Source organism: Sebastes umbrosus, chromosome 4 (assembly GCF_015220745.1).
Source record: "Sebastes umbrosus isolate fSebUmb1 chromosome 4, fSebUmb1.pri, whole genome shotgun sequence".
NCBI lineage: Eukaryota > Metazoa > Chordata > Actinopteri > Perciformes > Sebastidae > Sebastes > Sebastes umbrosus.
In genome coordinates this window covers 34,538,498-34,565,767 of record NC_051272.1, presented here as the reverse complement: position 1 = coordinate 34,565,767, position 27,270 = coordinate 34,538,498, and the positions used below count along the sequence as shown (strand labels likewise).

At 41.6% G+C, this 27,270-nt stretch overlaps 1 protein-coding gene, 1 non-coding gene and 1 pseudogene across 3 annotated transcripts; 2 read left to right on the top strand and 1 right to left on the bottom strand.

The window, feature by feature from the left end:
- Nucleotides 1-806: 806 nt before the first annotated feature.
- On the bottom strand, nt 807-925 carry LOC119487714. Its single transcript, XR_005206767.1, has one exon. It is a non-coding gene; the product is annotated as a 5S ribosomal RNA (ribosomal RNA).
- An 826-nt stretch (nt 926-1,751) lies between these two features.
- Nucleotides 1,752-1,860, top strand: LOC119487743 (annotated as a pseudogene).
- A 3,806-nt stretch (nt 1,861-5,666) lies between these two features.
- Nucleotides 5,667-27,270, top strand: cfdp1 (craniofacial development protein 1). 2 transcript variants are annotated; one of them, XM_037768311.1, is made up of 8 exons: nt 5,667-5,895; nt 5,983-6,073; nt 8,001-8,127; nt 9,451-9,679; nt 10,869-10,978; nt 17,169-17,300; nt 23,835-23,993; nt 26,832-26,969. In XM_037768311.1, the coding sequence occupies exons 2-8, from the start codon at nt 6,004-6,006 to the stop codon at nt 26,920-26,922; spliced, it is 918 nt and encodes a 305-aa protein (XP_037624239.1). In that variant the 5' UTR covers nt 5,667-5,895; nt 5,983-6,003; the 3' UTR covers nt 26,923-26,969. The 2 variants fall into 2 exon arrangements, with proteins under 2 accessions (XP_037624239.1, XP_037624240.1); XM_037768312.1 differs by having other exon boundaries at nt 5,669-6,073; nt 26,832-27,270.

Below are 27,270 nucleotides of genomic sequence, written 5' to 3'. Positions count from 1 at the left end.
CCGGAATGTGCGTCTCCACACTGAAAAGAGGTGCATGTGCGCATTTTACGCACGTGGCACAGCGTCTGAAAATGTCATTAATGAGGCCTATTTAAATCTCCCGACAGGACAACAGGATCAGTGAGGATCTAACGGTGAGTGAACCTCAGAGATTTTTACATATCACTCAGTTTTGCTGTTTCACTCAGATTCCAGGTTGATTCAGTAAAACCATCTGGAACATAACAGCTGGATGAGTCCAGCTCCATCCGAGCTGTGGGGACATTTTTATTAGAACTAAAAATCCAAACTACATTTCCTCTAGAGGATCAAAAATATTTCCTTCTGTCTTGTCGAGTTTATTATTATATTGAGTTTCTAATTTTGTTTCTTAAATGCAAAGTATCGCAATATTTGCAGCACACTAGCATCAGGACAAAGCGTTGAAAATGTGGGAGAAAGGCCATGTAGTTCAGCGTAAGAACTGGGTATGCAAGCTGTGAAATAAAGTATTCCCCCCTTCATCCTTTTTCGCTGTAACTGCAGTGCAGTTATAGGGCTACTCACTTTCAATGGGGAAACACAAAGTAAATATTGGGTAAGCGGACTGCAATATGTAGCTTCATTTCAATACACACCGTCAGCTTCTAGATAATAGAGGTATATATGGTTTCCTTGTGAATGTTTTTCTCTTCTTGAAAAAGGAAGTGATTTTGTAGGAGCGAAAAATGCTGAAATTCAACATCCAGAGACAAGCTGCTCTGGTTTTCAAAGTCTCCACCGGACAAGCAGCAGCGCCCTCTGCTGTTTGTAAAGAGAAGTGAAAAAGCTTACAGCACCTGGTATTCCCAGGCGGTCTCCCATCCAAGTACTGACCAGGCCCGACCCTGCTTAGTTTCCGAGATCAGACGAGATCGGGCGTGTTCAGGGTGGTATGGCCGTAAGCAACAGCAGTGGTGACAAAACGGCTCTTTATAGATGTCGATCACTGACACCGTGAACGCCTGTGTGCATTTCTGTCCATAAGAACATTAGCATATTTCTAGAAGTTCTGGGCAAAGAGCTCTGATTACAGTGACACAGTTTCCCCACATGAATGATAAACACTATCTATGACAGAGGTGAGATTGTATAAGCTGCTTGAATGCAGGTTTGTTGTGCTTTTTTCAATTTTATGCTACTTTATACTTTATTTTACAGGGATAGATTGTAGTTTTTACTCCACTACGTTTGTGATTGTTATTGCGACTTTGTAGATTTAGATTTGACATTTAAAACGGGATTGTTTCATAAAATATGGCGCAGTATGATACTTGAAAATGCTGCTTACACATCAATACATCAGTGATAATAATCCAATATTAGTTTTCGCCTGTAACAATGTAACACTGGCAGAGTTTGTTACAAATGCCATTTTTGTCATTATAGTGAGAATATTTGTTTGTGTTCCTGACAATCTGCAGCTGCTACCTGTATAGACAGAATACGAAAACTTTGTGTTACAGCATCTTTAAATGGCCTTTTTGTTGATGCAAATGTTGCTTACGGCCATACCACCCTGAACACACCCGATCAAGCAGCTTAGTTACAATCTCACCTCTGTCATAGATAGTGTTTATCATTCATGTGGGGAAACTGTGTCACTGTAATCAGAGCTCTTTGCCCAGAACTTCTAGGAATATGCTAATGTCCTTATGGACAGAAATGCACACAGGCGTTCACGGTGTCAGTGATCGACATCTATAAATAGCCGTTTTGTCACTAGTACTGTTGCTTACGGCCATACCACCCTGAACACGCCTGCTCTCGTAAGCTAAGCAGGGTCGGGCCTGGTCAGTACTTGGATGGGAGACTGCCTGGGAATACCAGGTGGTGTAAGCTTTTTCACGTAGTTCAGCGTAAGAAACTGGGTATGCAAGCTGTGAAATAAAGTATTCCCCCGTTCATCCTTTTTCGCTGTAACTGCAGTGCAGTTATAGGGCTACTCACTTTCAATGGGGAAACACAAAGTAAATATTGGGTGGTGCAGTGGAAGCACCACTCTCTATATTCACTGAATCAATATACGTAACCTACTCTCTCTCATCACACAAACAACATGTTATAAACACAGAAATAATGAAAGTAGCCTACATGTTATTTTAGGATAAGAGGGACAGTAGGCTGACTGTAGTGGTCTCATTATGTAGACAAGACGGATCATTACGCACAGACAGGAATTTTCCTGAAACACTGAAATTCATAATTAAATTCAATTGAAATTCTAAAACAAAATTAAGTCAACACACACAAGTGTCAACAAAAAAAAATAACATTCATTACAGGGCTGTTGTATTGCATTTCATTGCATCATGTTTCTCTTTCTTTCTTTTTTCAACAGATGGGTAGGGGAAATTTGGCCCCCAATGGGGGTCTTCACTGTTCCAGGCTACCAGGTCTGCTGCAAGGACCTCTGACAGGTGAGATCTGAGAACGAGCTGTAAAGAGAGGCTTTACTTAGTCACTGTAGTCTGCTTTATTTTAATTGCTGGAATTTCGTGATATTTTTGAAGTAAGTGGCAGAGCATCTTGTGTAAGTGCTGGAAAAAAAACAACTAACAGAAAGCAAATACAGTTCCTCTGTAGTCTGTCCTCAGATCGACCAGTGTTCCTCATCATATCCCCAGTCAGGAGGCTTCATGTAGCATGGCGCCCCCTGGTGGCAGTATACTGCTACATCTTTCAGATCCAGCCTGAACCTCCACCAGCCAAACCAGTCGATCCATCTAGAGCACATGGGCTGGATAGGAAGGGTATACAGAGAGTCTGCAGGTATGGAGGGGGAACATATTCAGCTATCTCCTCAGTGAGGAGAGGAGAGGCTCAGGACAGCAAAAAACAAAAAAAACACGGAATAGCCTAGTTGAAGAATAGAAAGAATAGATGTTGCTAAACAGAACAATACAAAAATACATTAACACTACAGTGAAATTTTTCTCAGTTGTCCAGTCTCTTCAACCTCAAACTGGAGGAACCACTAATAAAGAATCAAGAATCAGCCCAGGTGACTTACTTAACATGCTTATCTGTAAATAAAGACTTAGATTATTACATGTAATAACACAGGCCTGTTTTAGCATTAGATATACTGAATGGTATATCGAATGAATCTAGCAGCAGACCAACCACAGAGGTGTCAGTACTGTTCTTTTAGATTAAACTTGAACACACGGATGTTATTTTTCTATGGGGCATTCACACATTTTTTTTTTACTGTTTTTCCCCACAAGTCTCTATTCTGAGACCTCACCTCTGAGAATATTTAGTTACATACAATTTAACTGAACTTCCATCCAGTTTTAGCAAAGTTTTGCTCTACCTCTGAGCCACAGCCTCCCAAATTGTACTGTTTACCTTTACCGTGTCCCATTATTACAACAAAGAAAAGAGGTGGGAACACATAATATCTTTTAAATTATAGTTTAATCTTTGAATATTACATTTTCAAGTATTAAAGTAACTTCATGAGGACACTTGCTGACTCTGAGTTAATTCCCAATGGCCGTATACTAGGTTGTAAACACCCTAACGAACCTTCCAGTCATGTAGGTGGCAGTAATGCTTGGCTGCTTGGTCACACAAGGACATTAGCGCAATAGGCGAACAGTTTGAACCTTCACCCGTTAATTGAAGCGGGCGAGACTACATTGGAGTTAAGAAGAGAGAAATTAGCTCTTGCATATTGGGTCAGATTAAAAGGAAGCGGGGAAGATAATCCTCCAAAGGAAACGATTCAAAACTGTTGGGAATATTCTAAATTGCAAGGGTATGGATTTGGATGGACATGGGAAGAAAGAGTGAGGACATATGGATCGCAGGCCTTAGAGTTCACCAGGTCCACACCAGTTAGCAGCGTACCCCCCTGGCTGCTCCCAGAAGCTAAAATAGACATGAGTATCATGGAAAAGAAAAGGGAATGGCAAGTAAATGAAGTGGGGGTTAAAACAAGTGTGTACCTCAGGAACAGCTATAATAATTATCTCAAAATATATACAGATGGTTCCAAGAATAAACAGGAGTGTGTGGGAGATGGTGTATATATTCCCGAGTTTAAAATATCTATCTCCAAAAGAATTTCAGACCAGGTGTCAGTATATACAGCAGAAATAGTGGCAATCATTATTGCATTACAGCGGGTTGAAGAGGTCAGACCTGATATAGTGGTGCTGTGCACAGACTCAATAGCGGCTCTGCCGATAAACTAGCAAAATGTTCGTTGCAAAAGGAAATAACAGTACCGGTTCTATTTGGGAAAGGAGAAGGAAAAGGGGTGATTTAAGAGGAAAGGAGTGGAGATATGGCAGAAAAGATGGGAGGAGGACCAGAAAGGGAAGGGGATATTTCAGAATACAAAAGTCGGTCATAACAAAGAAATATAAAGAAAAGAACGGAAGAGAGGAAATCATCATAACAAGACTCAGAAGGGATCACACAGGTCTTAATAGCACTTTGGCTTTAATGGGGAAAAGGAACAGTAACAAGTGTGGGGATTGTGGTGATAAAGAAAATGTGCAGCATATCCTAATTCGTGGTAAAAAGTATGAGGCTGAAAGATAAAGATTACAGGACCAAGTCAGAGAGGAGGGCAGTGGGAACAGAGGGTGAGGGGTTGAAGGCACCAGGAAGGCACTATTAATGTTCTTAAAGGGGACATATCATGCTCATTTTCAGGTTCATGCTTATATTTTGGGTTTCTACTAGAACATGTTTACATGCTTGAATGTTCAAAAAACACATTATTTTTCTCATACTGTCTGTCTGAATATACCTGTATTCATGCTCTGTCTGAAACACTCCATTTTAGTATATTTCAACGGAATGGCAACATAATTGCGTTGCTAAGAAACAGCTTGGGTCCATGTTTACATCCTGTCAGCTGATGTCATTTACATCCACTGCAACAGGAAATAAACTGGGACACATTTAGAATGTTTACGTTTAAAACTGTGAAATGGTCTAAATATTGTAGATTTGTGACATCACAAACGGACAGAAATCCTAACGGCTTGTTTCAGATGCATAATTTCTGAATACGGGCTGTGTGTATTTCTCCATGGATTGAGTGTTTTGATTCTTTCACAGTATTTATATATCACTTGAAACGTGCTTTAAAATATAAAAGACATGAAAATCTCACTTTTTTACCATATGGGACCTTTAAGAGACACAGGATTGGTGGGTAGGTTTAAGAGTAGCAGTAATGTAAGATAAGATAAGATAAGATAAGATATTCCTTTATTAGTCCCGCAGTCGGGAAATTTGCAGTGTATCTCAGCAGAGGGGATAGTGCAAAAAACAAGCATCAGCTAACACAATAAAAAAAAGAGCTAAACAAAGTGTAACAAAATATGAACCATTTAAATAGAAGGAAGTATAAAAATAGGAGCAGTATATACAGTATTGACAATAAACATACTATTAACAAAATTGCACAAGTGGAAAATGATATTGCACCGTGAGAATGACACCTGAGTAGTAATAATGATAATGATATTGCACAGTCATTATACAGTATAGTGCAGTTATTGTCAGTTTCTGGTGTGTAAGTGTAAGTGGTCTACTATGTGTAAAATGACATGATGTAATACACACTCTTGTACAGTAGGTGGCGGTATGCACCTTTAAAGTTGTTCGCGATCCGCCAGTAAACGGAGAGAAGAAGAAGAAGTTTGAACCTCTGAGCTTGCCGTCGTCGTCACATTGTGTTGCTAATATCTCTAGAAACGCCGCAAAAGGCACCGACTAGCACCTCTTTTAATACATCCATGAATAGCTGTGTTTCACACACTACGCACTGAATGTATTTATATTTATCTACAGAACTGAAAGAGCAACATTTGAGCTGTATTTCTGTCAGTAAGGAGCCATTTGAAGCCAGTAAGGGATAGTAAGGGCAGTAACACACTGTAGCGCCTTGTTGTAGCCCCTCTTCATTTACATTAACGTTTCTTCACTACCTGACAGTCTGAAGCCTTCTCCTCCACAATGATGAACTATTCTGACTACGACTCGGATGGATACTCGTCTAATGAAGACGTGGACTACGTCCCATCAGGTGAGGGCGGTAATGAACACCTGGCGGTGTTTAATGCAGCGGTGGAGTCATGTTGTGATGTATTAACGGAGACACCGCATGGACGGTAATAGTGGGTTTGAGTGTTGTAGTGTTGAAGTCCATCAAGAAAACCAACATTTCTTGGTGAATTGCTTCTCAGTAAATGTACACACTCCTCTATGATCAGGATTTTACACCCATCACAAAACAACGAGTCTGCTACTACTATAATTTAAGTGATATATAAATACTGTGAAAGTATCAAAACACTCAATCCATGGAGAAATACACACAGCCCGTATTCAGAAACTGCGTTTGAAACAAGCCGTTAGGATTTCTGTCCATTTGTGATGTCACAAATCTACAATATTCACACCATTTCACAGTTTTAAACGTAAACATTCTAAATGTGTCCCAGTTTGTTTCCTGTTGCAGTGGATGTAAATGACATCAGCTGACAGGAAGTAAACATGGACCCAAACTGGTCCCTAGCAATGCAATTCCATTGCCATTCTGTTGAAATGCACTAAAACGGAGCGTTTCAGACAGAGGGTGAATACAGGCATATTCAGACAGACAGTATGAGGAAAATAATGTGTTTTTTTGAACATTAAAGCATGTAAACATGTTCTAGTAGAAACCCAAAATACAAGCATGAACCTGAAAATGAGCACGATATGTCCCCTTTAAGTGAGGTGATGGCTGATCACTGATGAGATGATATTTGTCTAATGTGATCAATTAGATTAGATTAGAAATTGGAACACTGGCAATGTATGATTGTTTAGTTACTCAGTGGCCACTTTATTAGGTACACCTCTACAATCAACGGCAATTGCAATTCCATACATCAGCTTTGCCATAAATTCTACCTTTACCAAATGTATAATGCTCAGCTTTTGTTGACATGGTGGGAAATGTGTAAATTCAATAATTCAATGTTTATTGCTGAGGTCACAGTTAAAAGTGGTGTTGTACTGGAATGCATTGTATTGAGAGATGTTTCTATTTAGTTGTCCTCCCTATTTACAGACATACACGATGGGGGGGTGAATACTAGAAACGCCTCTGAATATAATATAGTCCTGTACATCACATCACTAACTACCACCTCTATGCTAAAATATGTAATTATGGGTTAGCACACATGCACATATACAGTACATATGCCTGGAGGTGACCTTACATGTGAAGGTGGACACATGTGTGTGCCCATGTAAATTATATTGCTATATGCTAATTGTTAATGATATCACCCCCTTTTTTTTTGTTTTCTATTAACTTATTTGTTTATTTAATTTATTATTAGTTTTTTCTCTTTGTATTATTATTATTATTATACATTTTTTATTTGTATTTTATTCTATTCTTTTTTTATTTTAATTTAATTTTGAATGCTGATGTTGTTTTCTCTAGTGTACTTATTGTGTTCGTCTCTAAGCTCAACTACTTAAAAATTGGTTTATAAACTATTGTAATTACGAACTGTAAATTGCATATACGAAAACAACCTCAAAGAAAGGGGTAAAAATGAAGTATATAAAAAAAAGATATGTAATTAAATGAACAGAGATATTTCCCCACTATTGATATACAGTATGGTAAATGTATGCACAATCTCAAGTAATCAAACTGATGTTGAATAAAATGAACGACGTTCCACTGCATTACATGAGATCAGAATTTATGTTTCAAACAAAAACTTCAATGACTATTCTTGTTAGCTTTTAACGACAGGTTGCTCAGAAGCATTCATTTGAACGACAGACATTTGTAGAACGATAACATGATTAAATCATGCCCTCAATATGATTTTGCTGAAATTCAGTAAATTGATTTATCCACCCGATCTGTCAATTAGTTGATTTCTGTGTATTCACACCCTAACCTTCTCATTCCCACTGCGTCCTGATCTCTTTCTCCTCAGACGATAACCTCAGCGAGGATGACATTAATGAGTGTGAAAAGGAAGAGCCTCTTAACGAGGGTGACAGTGTGCCACATCCTAACGATGTCAGCAAGAAGAAGAGGAAGCAAAAGGACATCGGTGTGAGGTGAGAGGCTTGAAAGAACATTATTATTATATCATTACATCTATATAATCACTTTGGAGCCTGACTGAACCAAGGTGCCTGACTTTAAAAACAGATCACAGCTGTGATGTGGTCGGCTTATTATTAACAAGGTGTGTTTCCGTGTCACGTATCCGCGGATGCCTCTCTCATTCAGCAGCCTTGTTATGTCTGTATAACGTTACACTACGTTGTCTCTCATCCCGTCATCTACTGCTTTTTTCTTTCTCACCGTGGACGGCCAGCAGCTCCCACACACACACATCCACACACGTATCTCTCTGCTCGAAGAAGGAGGCGGGGTCATGCGTCGTCAAAGCGTCATCAGTTACACTGCACATGTGTTATACCCTGTGGTCTTAATGCTCAGGTTGATGGTAATCCTTAAAAAAATTCCTGAATCCGGATCATGATCAGGATCGCCACCAAAATCTAATGGATTGTTCATTGTGCCACACCCCTCCCCTCCAAAAAAAATTTCATTCAAATCCATCGTGAACTTTTGGAGTAATCCTGCTAACAGAAGGACAGACAGACAGACAAACAAACCAACACCGGTGAAAACAAAACCTCGGGCTTTGAAGGAGGTAATCAGGTACTGGGCAGGGCAAGGTTGTGCATCGCTGATGTAGAACCATAAAACATTAAACCTCTCCTCTGGAACACTGTTTAATTATAAGAATAAAATATGTACATGCATTGTTGTTTTGATTACAGTCATAATATCACATTGATTTGAGATAAAGGGCGTGGCTTGGTATATATATATATTCATTTTAATAAATGGCCAATATGGGTCAGATACCAGTCCAGTAATAAATGAATGAAACATTTTTATAGTATTGTTGAGATCAAATGCCGATTCCAGCACTGAAATGCCTCCCGTTTCCCCAGTATGACTTGAAACTGCAATACATATTGGGCCCGGGTTTTCCCATTTTGTTCCGATGAAGACCTGAAACAAAACTTTACTCCAACGTCTCGGATAAAAAGCAGTTTATCAGCAGGCATGTTCAGCAGGGTGGTGTATTGGCAAGAATCTGGAGCTATGATACGTATCATGATACAGGGGATATGATTCAATATTCTGCGATATTGTAAGCAAGATTTTTTAAACCCAAATTTTAGTAAAACTGTCATAATATAAAGAACACACTGCAATATACATAAAATCTGAATAAAAGAAGATGCGTTTTATTTTTAATCAAAGACACATCAGAGAAGTCTAATCTTAATACCTTAATCCTGTTTCTTAATAAAAGAAAATGATGACCTTTATTCACTGGTGTCCTTGAAAACCTACAGAAAGAGGAAGAAAGGAGTACTGAAACTAGACAAGGAGGATAAGGATGGAGATGGCGCAGAAGAGGCGCAGCCGCCACAGGAAGAGGTGGAAAAATGCACTGTGGTACGGGAGGATAACGAGGACAAACAGAAGAAAAAATCAGACGACCTCTGGGCGAGTTTCCTGTCTGACGTCGGAACCAGACCCAAAGACTCCGCACCTGCCTCACAGTCGAGTACCACACAAAAGGTAAATATGTTCTAAAAAAAAACAAATGTACAACGAAGATGGTACCATGTTTTGAAATGTAAACACTTGGAGGGTCCCAAATTCTAAACCAAACTTTTTAATGGTGATTAACCCGTAAAGTCAAAGGACATTCACAGAGCTCCATGTTCTAAACCCAGATATACACCGATCAGCCATAACATTTTGAACTTTGAACTTTGTGTTGGAAGCAGAAAAAATGGGTAAGAGTAAGGATGTGAGTGACTTTGACAAGGACCAAATAGTGCTGGCTAGACGACTGGGTCAGAGCATCTCCAAAACTGCAGCTCTTGTGGGATGTCCCCAGTCTGCAGTGGTCAGGACCTAACAAAAGTGGTCCAAGGAAGGAAAACTGGTGAACCGGCGACAGGGTCATGGGGGGCCAAGGCTAATTGATGCACGTGGGGAGCGAAGGCTGGCCCGTGTTGTCCGATCCAATAAAATAGCTACTGGAGCTCAAATTGCTGAAAAGTTAATGCTGGTTCTGATAGAAAGGTGTCAGAACACAGTGCATCGTAGTTTGTTGCGTATGGGGCTGCGTAGCCGCAGACCGGTCAGGGTGCCCGTGCTGACCCGTGTCCACTGCCAAAACTGCCTACAATGGGCACGTGAGCATCAGAACTGGACCACGGAGCAATGGAAGAAGGTGGCCCGGTCTGATGAATCACGGTTTCTTTTACATCATGTGGATGGCAACGAGTTGGAGGTGTCGACTCGGCCTCCAATTTCTCCAGATCTCAATCCGATGGAGCATCTGTGGGATGTGCTGGACGAACAAGTCCGATCTACGGAGGCACCACCTCGCAACTTCCAGGACTTAAAGGATCTGCTACTGATGGCTTGGTGCCAGATACCACAGCAGACCTTCAGAGGTCTAGTGGAGTCCATGCCTCGACGGGTCAGGGCTGTTTTGGCGGCAAAAGGGGGACCTACTCAATATTAAGCAGGTGGTCATAATGTTATGGCTGATCAGTGTATATACTGTAGAGGGTTGTTTGTTTGTTAGACCCACGTTCCTCTGGCCCTTGACTTGGGATACAACTTCTAATATATCAATTGGATTAACAATCTAGCATATAAAGTATTAATTATCAAACCTACGGCACAGTCTTTTATGTTTGTCCGTCATCTTGTCTCTCCCTTACACTGATTCTTTTGTTTTTATCCTCAGGATGACTCCTCAGTATTGAAGGTTGCTCCTTTGAGGACAGAAACAAAAGCATCAGAACCTGCTAAAGTCACCATCACTCAAGTGTTTGACTTCGCTGGAGAAGAAGTTAGGTATGCCTCTGAACCATCACCAACATCTTGAGACAGTTTGATTGTAAAAGTATATATTTTTTATAAAACACAAAGAGGTTTTTAGTCTCTGAAGTCTAGAAATGATGTTGATGATCTCAAATTAGTTGTCACATTGACCAGTAGGTGGTGCCACACACACACACACACACACACACACACACACACACACACACACACACACACACACACACACACACACACCATGAAATAAAATAGGATAGCAGTACTCTTGCTGTACTTTAGTCAGATATGAGTTTAGTTTTATGTTGCTCTCTGAGAGTGTGATGTCTCCTACATATTCTCAACATGTGTTTGTACAGTTATTTAACCACGTAACACGTTCAGCCGATCAAAATTGATAAATATGGATCATAACTGCCCCAGAATCCTTAGGTAGATATCTTAATCATCATAGACAGAACCTGATGTGGGAGTCTAGACATTAGTTGAATAATCTATATGTTACGATTTAACCTACAATTTAAAAAACAGAAGTTTGGATTTTGCTATTCTTCCCAATAATCAGCAATCAACGCCCACCCCATCCTCTGAACGCCCTAGGTCTCTAGTTTGTGGTTTATATGAAATGGCTGTGGGACGAACATAATCGCACAATTGGGCTCAATGGATCCACAAGAGTCTCAGCTTTACAGTCACACCCCATTTATGCAAAACACTGTTTAGTTTAGAAATATAACAATACATCATTTTAGAATAGTCGAACATTTCTACACACATTCACCATTCTGCATGGTTTTTGCCCCAAACTGTAAATCAATAGCAACGACGCACACATCCCCCAAAACACCTCCATGAATTAAGACTAAATCATCTGCTAACTCAGCTACTCAAAGTAGAGCAGCAGAGGTTGCTTTCTCTTCACTCACATTTGTTACGATGCGCCGAGGAACAGCATTTTCAAATTGTTCCAACACCACCAGCTCCTCAAAATCGTCGACATTAGCAGCGGAACACCAACGGACAAAGTGGGACGACAAATCACGAGCAAATTCTACATTAGTCTGCTTATCGCCTTTTTTTCCCCAATTCCTGAATTTTTGACGATGAGCTTCGGGGACTAGCTCACAAGCTTTCAAAACAATCAGGACAAACAATCAGTAACACTTAAAGCGGAATACGCTTCTTGAGCCCTAACCGTAGCTAGCATTAAAGATTTATCTGTGCCCGGACAGTTCTTTGCATGCGCAATGCGTTCAAACAAAATAAAGAAAGTACCAGGGTCTTTCTCACTGAACTTAGGCAATAAACGCAAATTAGCACCAACATCGAAAGATCACGGCACACTATCAGAAGAAAAAAGACTCACCAGTCCCCGACACATCATCAGTAGATAACGGTCGGCACGCCCCCAGTTTGGAGAAACAGACAGGAGTACCGGGGCAGCAGCAACATGTATTTAACCACCTAAAAAGGCTCACCTAAAAAAAATCAATATCAGTTTAAGTGTACGTTATATTTACCATCCCTGATCAAATTCAGCTTATACTGCTGCAAATCCAACTTCTCAGTTCCCTGCGGAACCTTTTCCAACTCAATCTGCCTCTCAGTCTCCACTTTAAGCTTAAGTCTCTCCTGCTCAAACTGCAAAAGCATCAGCTCTTTCTGCTGATCAAACATCAACCCGAACGCCTGCACAGCCACGGACACCGGCAGACGCGGCAAAACAGGCTCTCCCTTCCCCAAAAACACCCTTGTCCGCTAACGTGGACAACCCTCTTCTCTTACATCTCCCTTGCGTTTCTTATCGGCCACATTGACACCATAATGCCCAGCGATTTGCAATTAACTGGTCCGTAATACAGGTATCGACAAAAAACTCAGACATGGACGCCTTAAGAGCATGTGAACTGGACCAAACAGAAAATACAGCGCCAACCTCGACAAACTCTTCGGTTCTAAGAACAGCAAAATCACCAGCATGTTGTTCATTCTGTCTGTTCATAGAGTGTAACGGACATTTTCAGATTTACGGTACCGAAGACGGGAAAACCTGTTTGAACCAGACTTTTACAACCAACTGTACAATGTAAGCAGTAATAACTTTAATTACATGTAGCTGACAATGTGAACAGTTTAATTAGGCCCCTGGAACAGACTCAGTTTGCAGTCATGTCTAAAAGTACCCGAGTTATTATCACAGCTCATGACATTTCTTCAATAGGAGCCACACAAACAGCCGTTGAGTGTTTCCCATAAAACCAGTGTAATCATTACTGTGTAAGATGAACATACCGTATATCACACAGACAGCCACCGCGCCCCTGCAGCCTGGAAGGATGCTCGTTGTGTGGAGACAATATTAGCAATGTCCCGTCCTATATGTTTACGTCTGAGTAAACCAGAAACCAGATATGATCCTGGGTATAATTCATCTGATTGATTATGCATGAAGCAATGTGCTCTGTAATTACAGAAGCATAAGATTAGTACATGATGTAACCTATCCCCAGAGCCAAAATAAAATGCTGCTGGCTCTAATGTGTGATGTGAACATTGTAGACAGCTTCTGTCTGAACATTGACTTTTCAATGAAGTTGGCTTTTGGCTCCAAATACTACGCTATTTGTTGCTGTATTATCTGTTGCCCTCCGGTCTTTTCAGTTCATTCTCCTTGGCACACCCGATATCTTTCTCTTGCCTGAGATGAGACTCGCCCTCGCTGTGTGCTCTGTGTAATTATGGCTGCATATAATTAGCATAGCTAACAGGGAAAGCCTTTCAGTGCTGCCATGATGGATGCAAGTGGTTGTGGAGTCTGTGCAGTCCTCATGTTCCCAGAGGATGCAGTGGTTGTTCCTCATATAGCTTCCATATCTAGCCCCATACTGAGACAAGGACAGATGTGTGTTTCTTACTGTGTGTGTGTGTGCGTGTGTGCGTACGTGTCCACACAGTATAGCATATGTATAGAGGTAGAAGCTAGCCTACATTCAGTTTTATTATTTACTTTTTGACACATGGTTTAGGTTCAGTTTAGCAGCCGTGTAGATTACATATGTGTTGATGGATCTTGGATGTATGTACACAGTATATATACACATATTAGGGATGCACCGATACCGATACCAGTATCGGGTATCGGGTCCGATACTGTGCTCATGTACTCGTACTCGTACTCGCAAAACGGCTCCGATACAACTGCACACCGATACTACATTCTACACTACTCTCGTCACCATCTTTCGGGTCATATCGCACACGCTCAAGCTCCACCTCCACGACGGTGCAGGCGAGACGGGCCGTTGGATCCCACCTCAGGTGGCGCGCCAGCCGGCCCTCACTTCCATTGCGCCACGGGGTTTTGCTTGCACCCTCTGACTCGCGCGTGCGCTAGACTCCTTGGTCCGTGTTTCAAGACTGGTCGGGTGGGTTGCAGACATCGCCGCAGACCCCTGGAGCCTTTTACGTGTTCCGAGCCTCGCCTTGGGGTCAAGACGCGGTTGGGGCGCATTAAGGACAGTCCGCCCCGTTGAGATTTCCTCTCATTGCTCATAATGAGATGCACTTAAACATACCCACTGTGATTTGGGGGATTTTTAGTGTCTTGAATGTCTGACGTGTCAGTATGCCGTGTAAGTTGTGAATGGGTGTCAGATGTCAATAATAAAGGTGCAAAGTGCCTAGATTCCAACAAGCAAGTTTTTCGCATTTGCCGCTCAGCAGCCTTAGGCACCTGGGACCGGTTGCACAAAACACCTAAACTTTTCTCCTTAAATATGACACTTAAGACTTAGTTTCTCCTTAGCTGAGGGACTTACTTAAGGGTGTTGCACAGAACCCCTTAAAAGGTTTCCTTAATTAAGGGAAAACGCTAAGGCATTTACTGCACTTGAAGAGATTTTACAGTGGTAAAAATTCTACTGTTTCCATGGAGACCGTTTCTTTGCTTGCACTCGCGCTTGTGATAACTGTCATCGCCTCACCTGTTATCATATCGGAGGAAGTACAATAAAAGAAAGCACATACTTAACAGTAAATTTGAGCCGTAAATAACAGCAAACAGAAAACAACGAATGTGGGAGGACATTGCAGAGGTCACCCCAAGAGGTCGAGAGAAAAGAAAAAAATACAACAACTTGTCTGTTCTGGCCAACATAGAGGTCACTAATTACCAGCTGCAATCCAGCAAATCTCGTAACAATAACTTAACATTCAACTTAAAGGGGAACTATGCCCTTTTTCAAAATGTATACATGTTATTCCTATGGTCTAAGACAGTCTAGAAAATATTAGCAAACAACTCTCTCCCAAATCCAAAAACCAGAGTGCTAAAACTCAACTTTGTGATGTCATCGAGTATTTAGTGTGGAGCTCCTCCATAGACAATGAATTGGGAGAGATGTTGTAAATGACACTGAGAGCACCCAGAGAAATGTTCTGAGCATATGGGAACATTTTCTGTTTCACACCTGAGAACACTACAATAGAATAAGAAGAACAAAACGTTCTGTGGGTCTCTCATTCGTCGTCTGTGGAGCAGCTCCACACATTTATGACATCACAAGTTTGAGACTTACTTCTCTGGTTTCTGGCTTTGAGAGAGAGGAGCTCACGTTTACAAATACTGATCTCCTAGGCCATGGAAATAACAAAATGGAATTCTTAATTTAGGTGGTGTTCCCCTTTAAAATGAATTGATTATTAATTAACTGTCAGCCTACGTATATGGCTGACAGTGAAATCTCTGTACAGAAGTCGTTCATAATAAAGATGGCATCTTTTTCTAACGAGTTATTTATTTATCGTTGAAATCAATTGTTCATCGTCTCGTAAGAGTATTCATTGGGTTCTCCGAGCCGTGGGACACTCTTCTTGGGATGTGTTGCGGTTAAGATAGAATCAGAGGCTCCTTAAGATAATTTCTTTACTTTGGTTGCTGAGGTCTTATGTGCAACGGTTTAACTAACTTTAAAGAATCCCTTAAGGGGACTCTATGTAAGAATCAGAAATTGCTTGTTAACAGCGACACCTGTGGCCGTTAAGTCAACGAAAGTCAGCGTTGCTCGTGCTTGTGATCGCTCTCCATAGACATGAACGAGCATCGCTCAAAACAGTGAGGTAACACACGTCAGCTAAAACCACAATATCACTCTATATTTCAGCTGCTTGGCAGTAATGTTAGCTGACCAGACGAAGGTCTCTCCATGAATCAATGCTGATCCTGTGTTGTCCTGCTTCAGCCTCCTGACCGCGGTCAGAAGGAACAGGGGAGACACCGGAGTTTTGGTCGGAGACGATAACGTTACTCGCTCCGGTGCACAGTCTATTCACTCAGCAGCAAGAAACGACACGTGAAATCTCTGTTGGTCTGGAGGAGTAGCAGCTTTTATTTTTACCAAAAACTTCCACTGTACATTCACTAGATATTCTCAGAGCTAAACTAACTCTTGTGTCGTAACTCAATGTGTAGTGTGCGCGCATGCACGTGAGAACGAGCGCGGTGTGTGTGAGTGAAGGCAAGCAGGCAGGCAGAGAAGCAAAGACTCCGGCCCTGGAGACCAGGGTTACGGTCTCCCCTGTGTCTTCTGGCTGCGGTCGGGGAGGCTGGAGCAGGAAGAGTTGACACTGTTTTGCAAGACGGGCTTCACTAGATATAACTTTGTGGTTTTGGTGCTTCCGTGTAGTTTGTGTTGGAACAGCGTAGCCACACGCGAGCGCGCATGGGATACCGACCCACATGATTTATAAGAGTGTAAGTGTAAGAAGTTATAAACAGTATCTTTAACTATAAGACAAGATAAGGAAGTGAACATTAAGTGAACATTTTAAGGAAACCTTAAGGAGAAGTCAGATTTAACCTTATGGGTGTTTTTGCAACTGATTTTGTTCTAAAGAAACCGTAACTCTGACTTTAAGGAAAATCTTAACCTAAGGTGTTTTGTGCATCGGGCCCTAGGCCACTATCAGGCAGCCTTGTAGGTCCATCTAAAGATATGGTAGCTGGACTGAGTCATGGCATCCTTTCAAATGTTTTAATTTATCGAGAGGTTCTCAGTGTTTCCAGGTGGTGAAAAGCTCGTATCACCACCATGTACCAGCTGTTTCCAACTGCTCCATAGACATACTGTATACTGTAGCAATTCCTATCCATCTGCTGTTATTTTAGATACAGAGTTTAGCACATTTTGTGTCTGTCTCCGACTGTCAGGGTGAATAAAGTGGTATCGGCAGACTCCAAAGAAGCTAAGAATTACCTGAAGAGCCAGAACACCAAACAGGAGGAGAGCGGAGACGACGAGGAGGACTCATCACCCGAACAACCACATCTTCCTGGCCCCAGGTACGCACACATCTTTACACAGAACATTCAACCACCCCCCCCCCCCACACACACACACACACACACACCAACACACCAACATGTACAAATTAGGATTTTGTGCACATGTATGTGTGTATATATTATGGCAGTTTACAGGGGAATTCATTTTGTTCTTGAGCTTCCATTCAGACATTCAATGTAAGGGAATTTCCCTAGTGTGTGCATGTGGGAATGTGTGCATGTGTGTGTGCGTGCGCGTGTTTTCCCTACCTCCTATAATACCTTGCGTTTCCATGGCAATTCAGATCATTTGGGGATGTGCACATCTTCCCTCCAAAACTCCAGACAGGAAACAGGAAATCATCTTTCAACAGACAGGAAGTACAGTGTGTCCACAAGCTATTTCCTATTTATCTCAGCCCACCGTGTGTGTGTGTGTGTGTGTGTGTGTGTGTGTGTGTGTGTGTGTGTGTGTGTGTGTGTGTGTGTGTGTGTGTGTGTGTGTGTGTGTGTGTGTGTGTGTGTGTGTGTGTGTGTGTGTGTGTGTGTGTGTGTGTGTGTGTGTGTGTGTGTGTGTGTGTGTGTGTAAGGGACACCCAGCACAACAGGAAAGAGCCATCAGCACCACTCCTTCATTAACCTTGTGCACACACATACACACACACACACATATACACACAGATATATCTTGTGAAGTTAGTGTTTGTTTGTTGCAGATGATTCTGTTCTGCAGCGTCACAGTGGTAAAATAAAATATTTAAAGTTGCGATGCAGAATTGCTAGATAGTCAGCCTCTACCTTATAAAGACTTAAATTCAATATTGTAAATTCAGTTGTTAAATTAAATTCATAATTAAATTTTCTTTTCAAATTTTCGTTTGAAATGTTTTGATATATCTTGTGAATCCCAACGTTAAAGGAATAGTACAATGGACAAAGGAAATACTTTCTTTCTTATGGATATCAATCTCATGTCAGTGTTTTAATTATGGAGCTGGAGTGAGGGTATTGTTAGCCTAGCTTAGCCTAAAGAATGGAAATAGGGGAAACAGCCAGCCTGGCTCTGTTCTACCAACGCCTACGCCTCTAAAGCTCACCGATTAACACTTATCGCTTTTGTTTAACACAAGCAGAAATGTTAAAAAATGTCAAGTTGTGGTTTTAGAGGGAGTTACATTGTGTAACTGTACCAGTGCACACCGACCGTAACTGGCAACCCGCGCTATAGTTGGAGATAGGGCACAGATGTACTGGGCTGATGGATCAACTGCTGATGCTGTGCATCAAAAACTGCCCCTAATATCATAACATTTTGAGATTTCTGTTTATGTACGGGTCATACACATTATAAACTAGAATGGCACTCGGAGAGTGCAGACCTCCGCCCATGTGCCCGAGTACGATTGTTCATTGTGCCACACCCCACCCCTCCAAAAAATTTCATTCAAATCCATCACGAACTTTTGGAGTAATCCTGCAAACAGACAAACCAACAAACCAACGGCGGTGAAAATATAAACTCTTTCCTAGGCCTTCGGCCTTGGTGGAGGTAATAAAACAGCTTTAGAGATGTTGGTAGGTGTATTTTTGAGTGTTAGACAGAGCCAGGCTAGCAGTTTCCCCCTGCTTTCTATATTTATACTAAGCTAGGCTAACCACATCCCGACTCCAATTCCAAACTTAAAGGGCAACACCAGCAAAATTAAGAATTCCAATATGTTATTTCCAAGGCCTAGGAAAGTTCAATCAATATTTGTGAACATGAACAGAGAAGTAAGTTTCTCATTGCTCCATAGACGATGAATGGGAGACTGATTTTGTGGACAAACAATGTGTAGTTGCTGCGCACATCCTAAACCTTTGAAGGCAGGTGCCGGACCAATAGAAGACAGCAATGAAAACATAAATAAAGGTCCCCACACTGTAGCTCCCTCAAGTGCAATTTATAAGCACATTCGCTAGTGACGTTTTGAGCTGATGCTCTTCTTCAGACTTGACCAGGCTGATTTTGTGGACCCACAGAATGTGCTCTCACTGTCATCTACAACACCTCTCCCAATTCATTGTCTATGGAGCAGCTCCACACTTTAATACTTGATGACATCACAAATTTGAGTCTTAGCACTTTAGTTTTTGGATATGGGAGAGAGTAGTTCATGTTGGGACTGTTTTCGACAATAGGACTAACATGTATGAATTTTGAAAATGGGTGTATTTCCCCTTTAACACACTGAAATGAGACGGATATCCATCAACTTTTCATCTTACTCTCAGAAAGAAAGGGAATAATGTTTAGCTCTATGTTGGACTCAATGCATTAAATCTTAATACCTCCCTGCTGCTGTATTATGTACTTTACATTTACATTGTTTGGTTTTACAGTGTTCAAAAAGTTACAAACCAGAATGTCCGTTTTGTGTCCGATTTTAATCAAAAATTTATGACCACAAGATTTCCCGGCAATGAATGAAAATGTTTTTTGTTGTTTTTTACTGATGTGTCAGTTTGTCAGTAATATGTCTCGGTGCAGTTTGGTGCACGGTGGCTTTAGCAGCACTGCTGATTATTCAGTCATGCACGTGCCATGAGGAACACACACATAACATGGATAAGAATCACAAACAAGACAGCAAAATGGGTCCAATACATTCTAATGTATGAATATATTAAAAGTTCAGATGAAAAGATTCAGCTGTGGTTGGAATAGAAGCACGCACATGAAGTTATTGGTCTATTCATGGACAGGAAGGAAGTCTCCGCCTGCACAATGACACGGGATAGGACACACACTCCAACAGCTGGCTTGGCTGTGTGTGGTGACGAACTTAGGATAGATGGATAGATAGATAGATAGATAGATAGATAGATAGATACTGTTTACAACAGAGTTCAAATTAGATCATTTCTGAGCAGCAAACAGATTTTTACCAAGCTAAATTCTAAAATTATTTTTTTTGTATTTTATTTTGTTATTTTCTTTAATTGAAGACGGCACTGTGTGTGTGTGCTAAACAGACCCATTCCTTATTGTTGTGACATTTAAACCCCATCTCATTAAATCAATCCAGTATGTGAAAGGGCAGCGAGTCTTCTAAATTAGCCCACCTGACTGATTGCATTCACTCGTGTCCATCCTGGATGGATGAGCGTGTGTGTGTGTGTGTGTGTGTGTGTGTGTGTGTGTGTGTGTGTGTGTGTGTGTGTGTGTGTGTGTGTGTGTGTGTGTGTGTGTGTGTGTGTGTGTGTGTGTGTGTGTGTGTGTGTGTGTGTGTGTGTGTGTGTGTGTGTGTGTGTGTGTAGACTTTTATTGCTGTCTTTGTGAGGACCAATGTAGTGACCTTTCTGTATTTCAAAGGACTGTTTGAAGGTTAAGGCTTGGATTTAAGGTGCAGGTTAGAGTTAGGTTAGGGTCAGGGGGTTAAGATTAGGTATTTCGTTGGGATGGTTAGGGTTTAGGCTGCATTCACACCAAATCATGTGTTGCGGCAATTAATGCAGGGCTGTGCGGCGGTGTGGGAGTGTCACTTTATGGCCCATTAACGTCTTTTGTTCCCTCATGCTTGAGTTGTACAGCTCTGGCACCGCAGCGTGACGTGGGGATGTGTTTCTCTGGGATAAGGAAAGCAACAAGACTGCCGATGTGATCAGGAAAGGACTGCCGTTTATTGTTTAGCACGGTTTTAACACAAATAGTACAGAATTATGAGCGCTGCTGCTCCAACGAAGTTAAGTGAGGCGTGTAACAAAAAGTGCGGGTGGCGTCCAACCATAAAACAAACAAAACCAAACATGCATCCTAACCCAGCATTAATCCCTCTACTAAACTCTACTAATATACCTCTACTAAAGAGAACAAGGGTGCTGTCATTTATCAATACAGTGTTCACGTCCTTTTTGTAAAATAATTAGTGAACTGTTCGTCATAACTTTTTTTTAATTTGTGAACAAATATCATTAATGAACCATTATTTATGATTTTTCTGAATCTGCTCTTCTGATTTATAGAATATGATTTTACAGGGTAAACATTTTTAGAAGAATTAAATGTTCAGACGAAGGCTGTGATAAATAATAAAAAATAATCATTTAACTAGTATTAATAATGGTCCAAAATGATGTAAAATGCGTAGTTTTAAGTCAAAAAGCTTCACATTTTCTTGGGGGAGGACCCCCAAACCCTATACCTGCTAGTGGCTTTTATTCACTGTATAAATTCAGAATGTGTCTGTGTATAATATGTAGGAGCATCCTGACTGGGACGCTGCTCCTAAAACCTGAATGAATTGATCACACACCTCAGCTCTGCATCTATACCTGCCTGTCTGTCTGGCTGCTGTTGATTTCAGCCTATAGACATCCTATAATATATTATAGAGTGATGCTGTAGGCTACAAATAACACAGAAAGCACTTTAAGTATTAACACTCAAACACACCACCTTAACCGTATAATGTTCCAGTTAGAATATTATTGGAGTATTACAGGCCTTCTATAGAAGAGGCATAGCCCAAGTATATATAGCAATAAAACCACAACTGACATAGTTTAACATGCTTAAAGAAATGATGAATAAATAGGAATAAGTCGCAAGAGATTGCGGATACCGGCCGATACACACGCCAACGTGAATAAGGGGAGTACCAGCACTTATTTTTTTCCACTTCAGGCAGTGGTTTAACGATGTTAAAACCAAGGACAATACAGTCCATTTCATAAACTGACGCTGAAACGGAGATCAGTAAGTTACTGTAGCGCTGGCTGTAGTGGCACTGACAGAGCCTCCGACAGGCACATCTCGTCTCCCCATCTCCCGTCCTCTCCTCTCTCTCTCTGATCACCTGTTTCTCCTTCTCTACTGTCTCATTCACACTGTTCAAACTCATCTTTACATCCAGGAGCAATACAATAGTGTTCCCCCTTTTGTTTCATTCTGGCCCGTGTCTCCTCTGTCCTCGTCTTTCACGGTCTCTACCGTCATTTCCGTGCGACCCGGCCGAGCCGACCAACCAACCGAGTGACGTCACAGGCTAGAGTACTGCGACATTGCGGCGCTCTTGTCGCTGAAAGCTGCAGGAAAGATGACACAGATCTTCTTTTTTTCTCGTAAATGCTGACATTTGTCATGTTTGTTTTAAAATGGTTCATTAGAGTGTAAATCCCTTTTAGTAAACCGGCTTAACTTTGTTGAACGTTTCATTTCCACTTTAAGTGTGGGTCAGTGCGTGCTGACGGTCAGTGAATAGAGTGATACATTGTGAAGTATTAAATGCTTCTGATTAAGTCTCTGCCTGTTGATCTCACTCATTAAGATTAGTTTGAACATTTCTGACTTCCATGACTGGAATCGTGGCTATGTAGCTTTCTAGTAATAGTATTTCAAACAGACTAGCTGAAAACAGCCAACAAAATATCTTGTTAATAATAGAGTGTTACTTTATAATCTCGTTCTTCAGGCTTCAGCACCAGTTCAACACACTCTGATGAAGTTAACAGACGTCCTTAAGAGAGATCTAGTGCGGTCTCAGTGGAGTGGCTTTGAGTCGAGCTCATACATTTTCATCAACTCCTCTCTCTCTGTTTTTAGCTGAACTTGCAGTCTCTGCCTGCTCTACACAGTCTTTCATGGCTGCATGACAAAGTTGTTTGTTCTAGAAATAGCTGATACTAAAATACGTCTCTGTCATACACACATAAGTGTGACTCCATGTTTTTCATACCTGTTCATAATGCCAACTGTGATGAACACATCACGGTTGGCATTAGCGATGTGCTTCTGTTGGTATGCTTTGGAATAATTCATGCTTTGTTCATGTGATATTTAAAGGAGCTATAATATTATGTTCTCTATTCGGAGTCTGGGCGGGGATTGCCTCCACGCGACTCTCACCTCTGACAAGCAAACGTGGAGGTGGCTAAGCCGAAATAGCGGCGGCTAGCGGCGCTAGCTAACGGTCAGTCCTAACAACGGCAACAGTGCTGACAGAATTAACAGGGTTTAACTCACACTCACCGGGGCTACCTGGCGTCCACGACAACGCCAACCTGCCACCGTGGGGTTGTGACGGCATTATCAACGGTCACCGCCGTATGAGCAACACCATATGAGCACGCCCGACCAGGGTAGTGTACGGTGCAGAACGGCAGCGATTGGCTAGCCAGTGGGACATGAACCCGAAGGGAGGGAGGCTAAGGAACAGGGAGGGCTAATGCACTAACATGCACTAACATGCATGTGCGGCTGGCCGGCTACCAAAACAAAGCAGAGATGAGCTCTGATTCCAACACACACACACAGAGGGAGAGAGACTTCATTCTCTGCTCAGGTAGACATTACAACTCTATATCTTCACATAGAAAATAGTTGTTTGCTGCTATATTAATGCTCTGAATGTTGGGACTGAATTGTACGGACTTCGAACAGAAACAGTACCAATATGCTTCATCATAAAGTTTCTGCCATGTGTAGCAGAAAAGTGCTTCAGCTACCATAGTGTGTGTGCGTGTGTGTCTTTAAGTGTGTATTATCTAAGGTTCACCCTGTTGTGTTTGCAGCGCCAAGCGGCCGGCGGGCGTGTCGGGCATCTTGGGTCGTATCGGAGGAAAGAAACTGAAGATGAGTACGCTGGAAAAGTCTAAGATGGACTGGGACGCTTTTAAATCGGAGGAGGGCATCACCGATGAGCTGGCCATCCACAACCGGGGCAGAGAGGGGTAAGAGCCTGTCGGACCGCCGGCTGCTAGTTTGATGCCAGAAATGACAACATTTTTAGTCTAATGTTATCTTTAATTTAGACTATCGATGTTCTCAATATTTTGCAGGAATACGCGTGTAGTTTTTAAAACACTAGTTTTAAATAACGTTACAACATATTATACTCAAATTGAACAAAAGATGAAATATGATATGTGATGTTTTTAACAACTGATATCAGTCACGAATTTTTGTTTATCACAGATAATCAGTATCCGTGTATATTTTTGGTTGCTAAGTAACAAGAAACTGCAGTTGTAATAGATAATGGTTGTAAGAGGCTTTTTGTAGTTTGCTTCACATAGATAGAAACAAAAGAGTATTACATCCAAACTGCTGGAGGTAGAGTGGGCCAAGGTTGAACCAGGAATATCTCTGAGCAATACAGCTCAACAATAACAACAGATTAGTCTCTAATCTACTTCAGTACCTGAGTTTCTACAGACCTCCATGAGTTTGAGACGGAGGATGTTGATATATGCAGATATAAATCAATATAATGTTTATAATGTGAAGATTCCATATCATCTTCGATTCAATAAATGTACATCTAGTATGTAATGACAATGTAATGATGAGATGCAGTGCATGTCTGGTCACACCAGAACCTGGCATGTGCAGAATTAATGAGTGAGTACTTACAGGGCTAGATGGCAAGCTACTGTAGCTGATGGGCTAACCACAAACATGCTAGCCAGCCAGGAGCATGCCAGTGTTGGCCAGTCACAATAGCCAGGCGAGCTAGCTGCCAGTTAGCAGCATTTACCTGTGTAGCAGCAACATTTCCAGCTTGTGAACGAGCTAGATAGCGATTGAGCTAGATAGCCTGATAACAGCCTGATGTCTGTCACTAACTGGAAATGTGACTGTTCTAAATGCTGCTGTGACTGAGCCTTATGTATTAAATGCTGTATTTCCCAGCGCTGTGTCACAGTGAAGCAACGGGATGTTTTGCTTCAGAAATGTATTTAGCTGATTCGATGGAACCATTCTTATTTGTTACTCATTAGAGACACACCGATTGCAATTTTCTGCAATTCTTTCTGGGGGGGGGGGCAGTTTGGCTTGAACCATCGTGCAACACATGCACGTGAATTTGACCGGCACAGAATCGGCTACGTCTGAGACCGATCGGCCGATGAAGCTGAATATCGTCTGATTCCAGTCACCAGACAACCGATCGGTGCAGTTCTAGTCATCATATTCACTTTACAAATATTTGTTTCTAAAGCAACAACAGTGATCCCCACGTTATATATCGGTATGGGTGGTATCAAGGCATTTGTTTGAAAAAGTCACAATATTAGAGTCTGTCAGTATGGCCTAGTGCTAATTCTTATCCGATTATTTTATGTATAAATGGTTTCTCAGTTTCCATAAAATGTGCTGTATCACAGTATACATACAGGAGATCATTTACTAGTCAGTATATTATACATTTTATACAAGGTGAAAAGGTATTAACATGACCTACAGTATGCAAGGTTAAAAGTATTTCATTTTTTATTAAAGCATGTGTATCAAAAGCATTCATCATATAAGTGGTGTGTAACAATATATACATACTTCGCGAGAGTTTATCAGCGTTGAGATTCTCCCGCTGTCATCACTGACGTTGTTGCCTGCCGTGTTTATTCCTAGATGGAGCGTTGATGGAGCAGCTACAATGTTGAATCTACAGTTGTTACTGTGCTCTTGGTGGGATCTCTTGTTGGGTCTCTAAACTATAGAGGACGGTCTTGACCTGCTCAATATAAAAAGGGTCTCGAGATAACTTCTGTTATGATTTGACGCTATATAAAAATAAATTGAATTGAATTGAATTGAATCAACGCATCATCAGTTACACTGTGCATGTGTTCTACCCAGAGGTCTTAATGTTCTGGCTGATCGGAGTTCTTAAAAATATTCCTGAAGCCGGAGGGTAATGGATTGTTCATTGTGCCACACCCCACACCTCCAAAATATTTCTTTCAAATCCAAAGCAGAGTTTTGGAGTATTCCTGCTAACAGACAAACCAACAAACCAACGCCGGTGAAAACATAACCTCCTTCCTAGGCATTCGGCCTTGGCGGAGATAAGGAGTCAACATAGTCATATGGCCTACTAATTAACGTTGCAAATTGGTGACGATTCCGTCCTACATTCCAGCTTTTTAAAGTCAGACATGGCTCATCCGCAGTGAACAGGCCCAATGGAAACCACAGAGTTCTTAATTATGAAGTAGCAGCTGGAAAGTAGTGAGTTTAAATTGGAGGGAAACGTTGTTCCATATGAGCAGGAATCTCTCTTTAGTCTGGATGGATGGATGGAGGGAGGGAGGAAGCTAGTGGAAGACTTGCATGCGCTCCCCCAAGGACAGAACATGAGTCTGTGCTGTGTGCACTTTGATAGTTCCTTCATTATCATTGCCTTACACACACACACGCACACACAGGCTCAGATACCATATTTAACATGTACTGACTTCCAACCAAGCAGAAGGACGGGGGCTAATTTAGAAACACTTAGACACAACAGGGACTCAAATCACTCCACACATACACACACACACACACACACACACACACACACACACACACACTACAGGAAAAGTTGTGTAACTGCTTCCTGTGCTGAAGTGGAAGAAGTGGAAAGAGCTGTGGTTTAGCGGTGGGAAAATGTGTGCGTGCGTGCGTGCGTGATGAGCACATTGCTTCTATACTCTGTGTTTGTGCTTGTTATGGTAAAAGTAGGTCTCATGTTCTCTTTCTCTCTCTCTCTCTCTCTGTGTGTGTGTGTGTGTGTGTGTGTTTAGGTATGTGGAGCGGAAGAACTTCTTGGAGCGCGTCGACCACCGCCAGTTCGAGTTAGAAAAAGCAGTGCGACAGAGCAACATGAAACAATGACACAGACTGACAGCACACACGCAGAGTGGAACAGATGTTTGGAGTTCCTGTATCTTGCTTTCTTTCCCTCTAATGACAAAGTCGCTATCCCCCCGCCCCTCCCCTCAGTGAAGTGAGCTCAAACTGGTGCCGCGGCTCCGGTCTATTTCAGGACGGGGGATATTAATAGGCAGAGTTTGTGGAATGACGGGGTGTTGAGCGTTCCTGTATACTTCCATCCTTGTGAGAACCAATTAGAGTTTCAAACCTTCACGCTAAGGTCATTTTTCCTTTTACTTCCTTCCTTACAGGCTAGATTTAGAACTAGGACTTTGTTTACGGATTAAAGGATTTTTCCGGTTTATACAA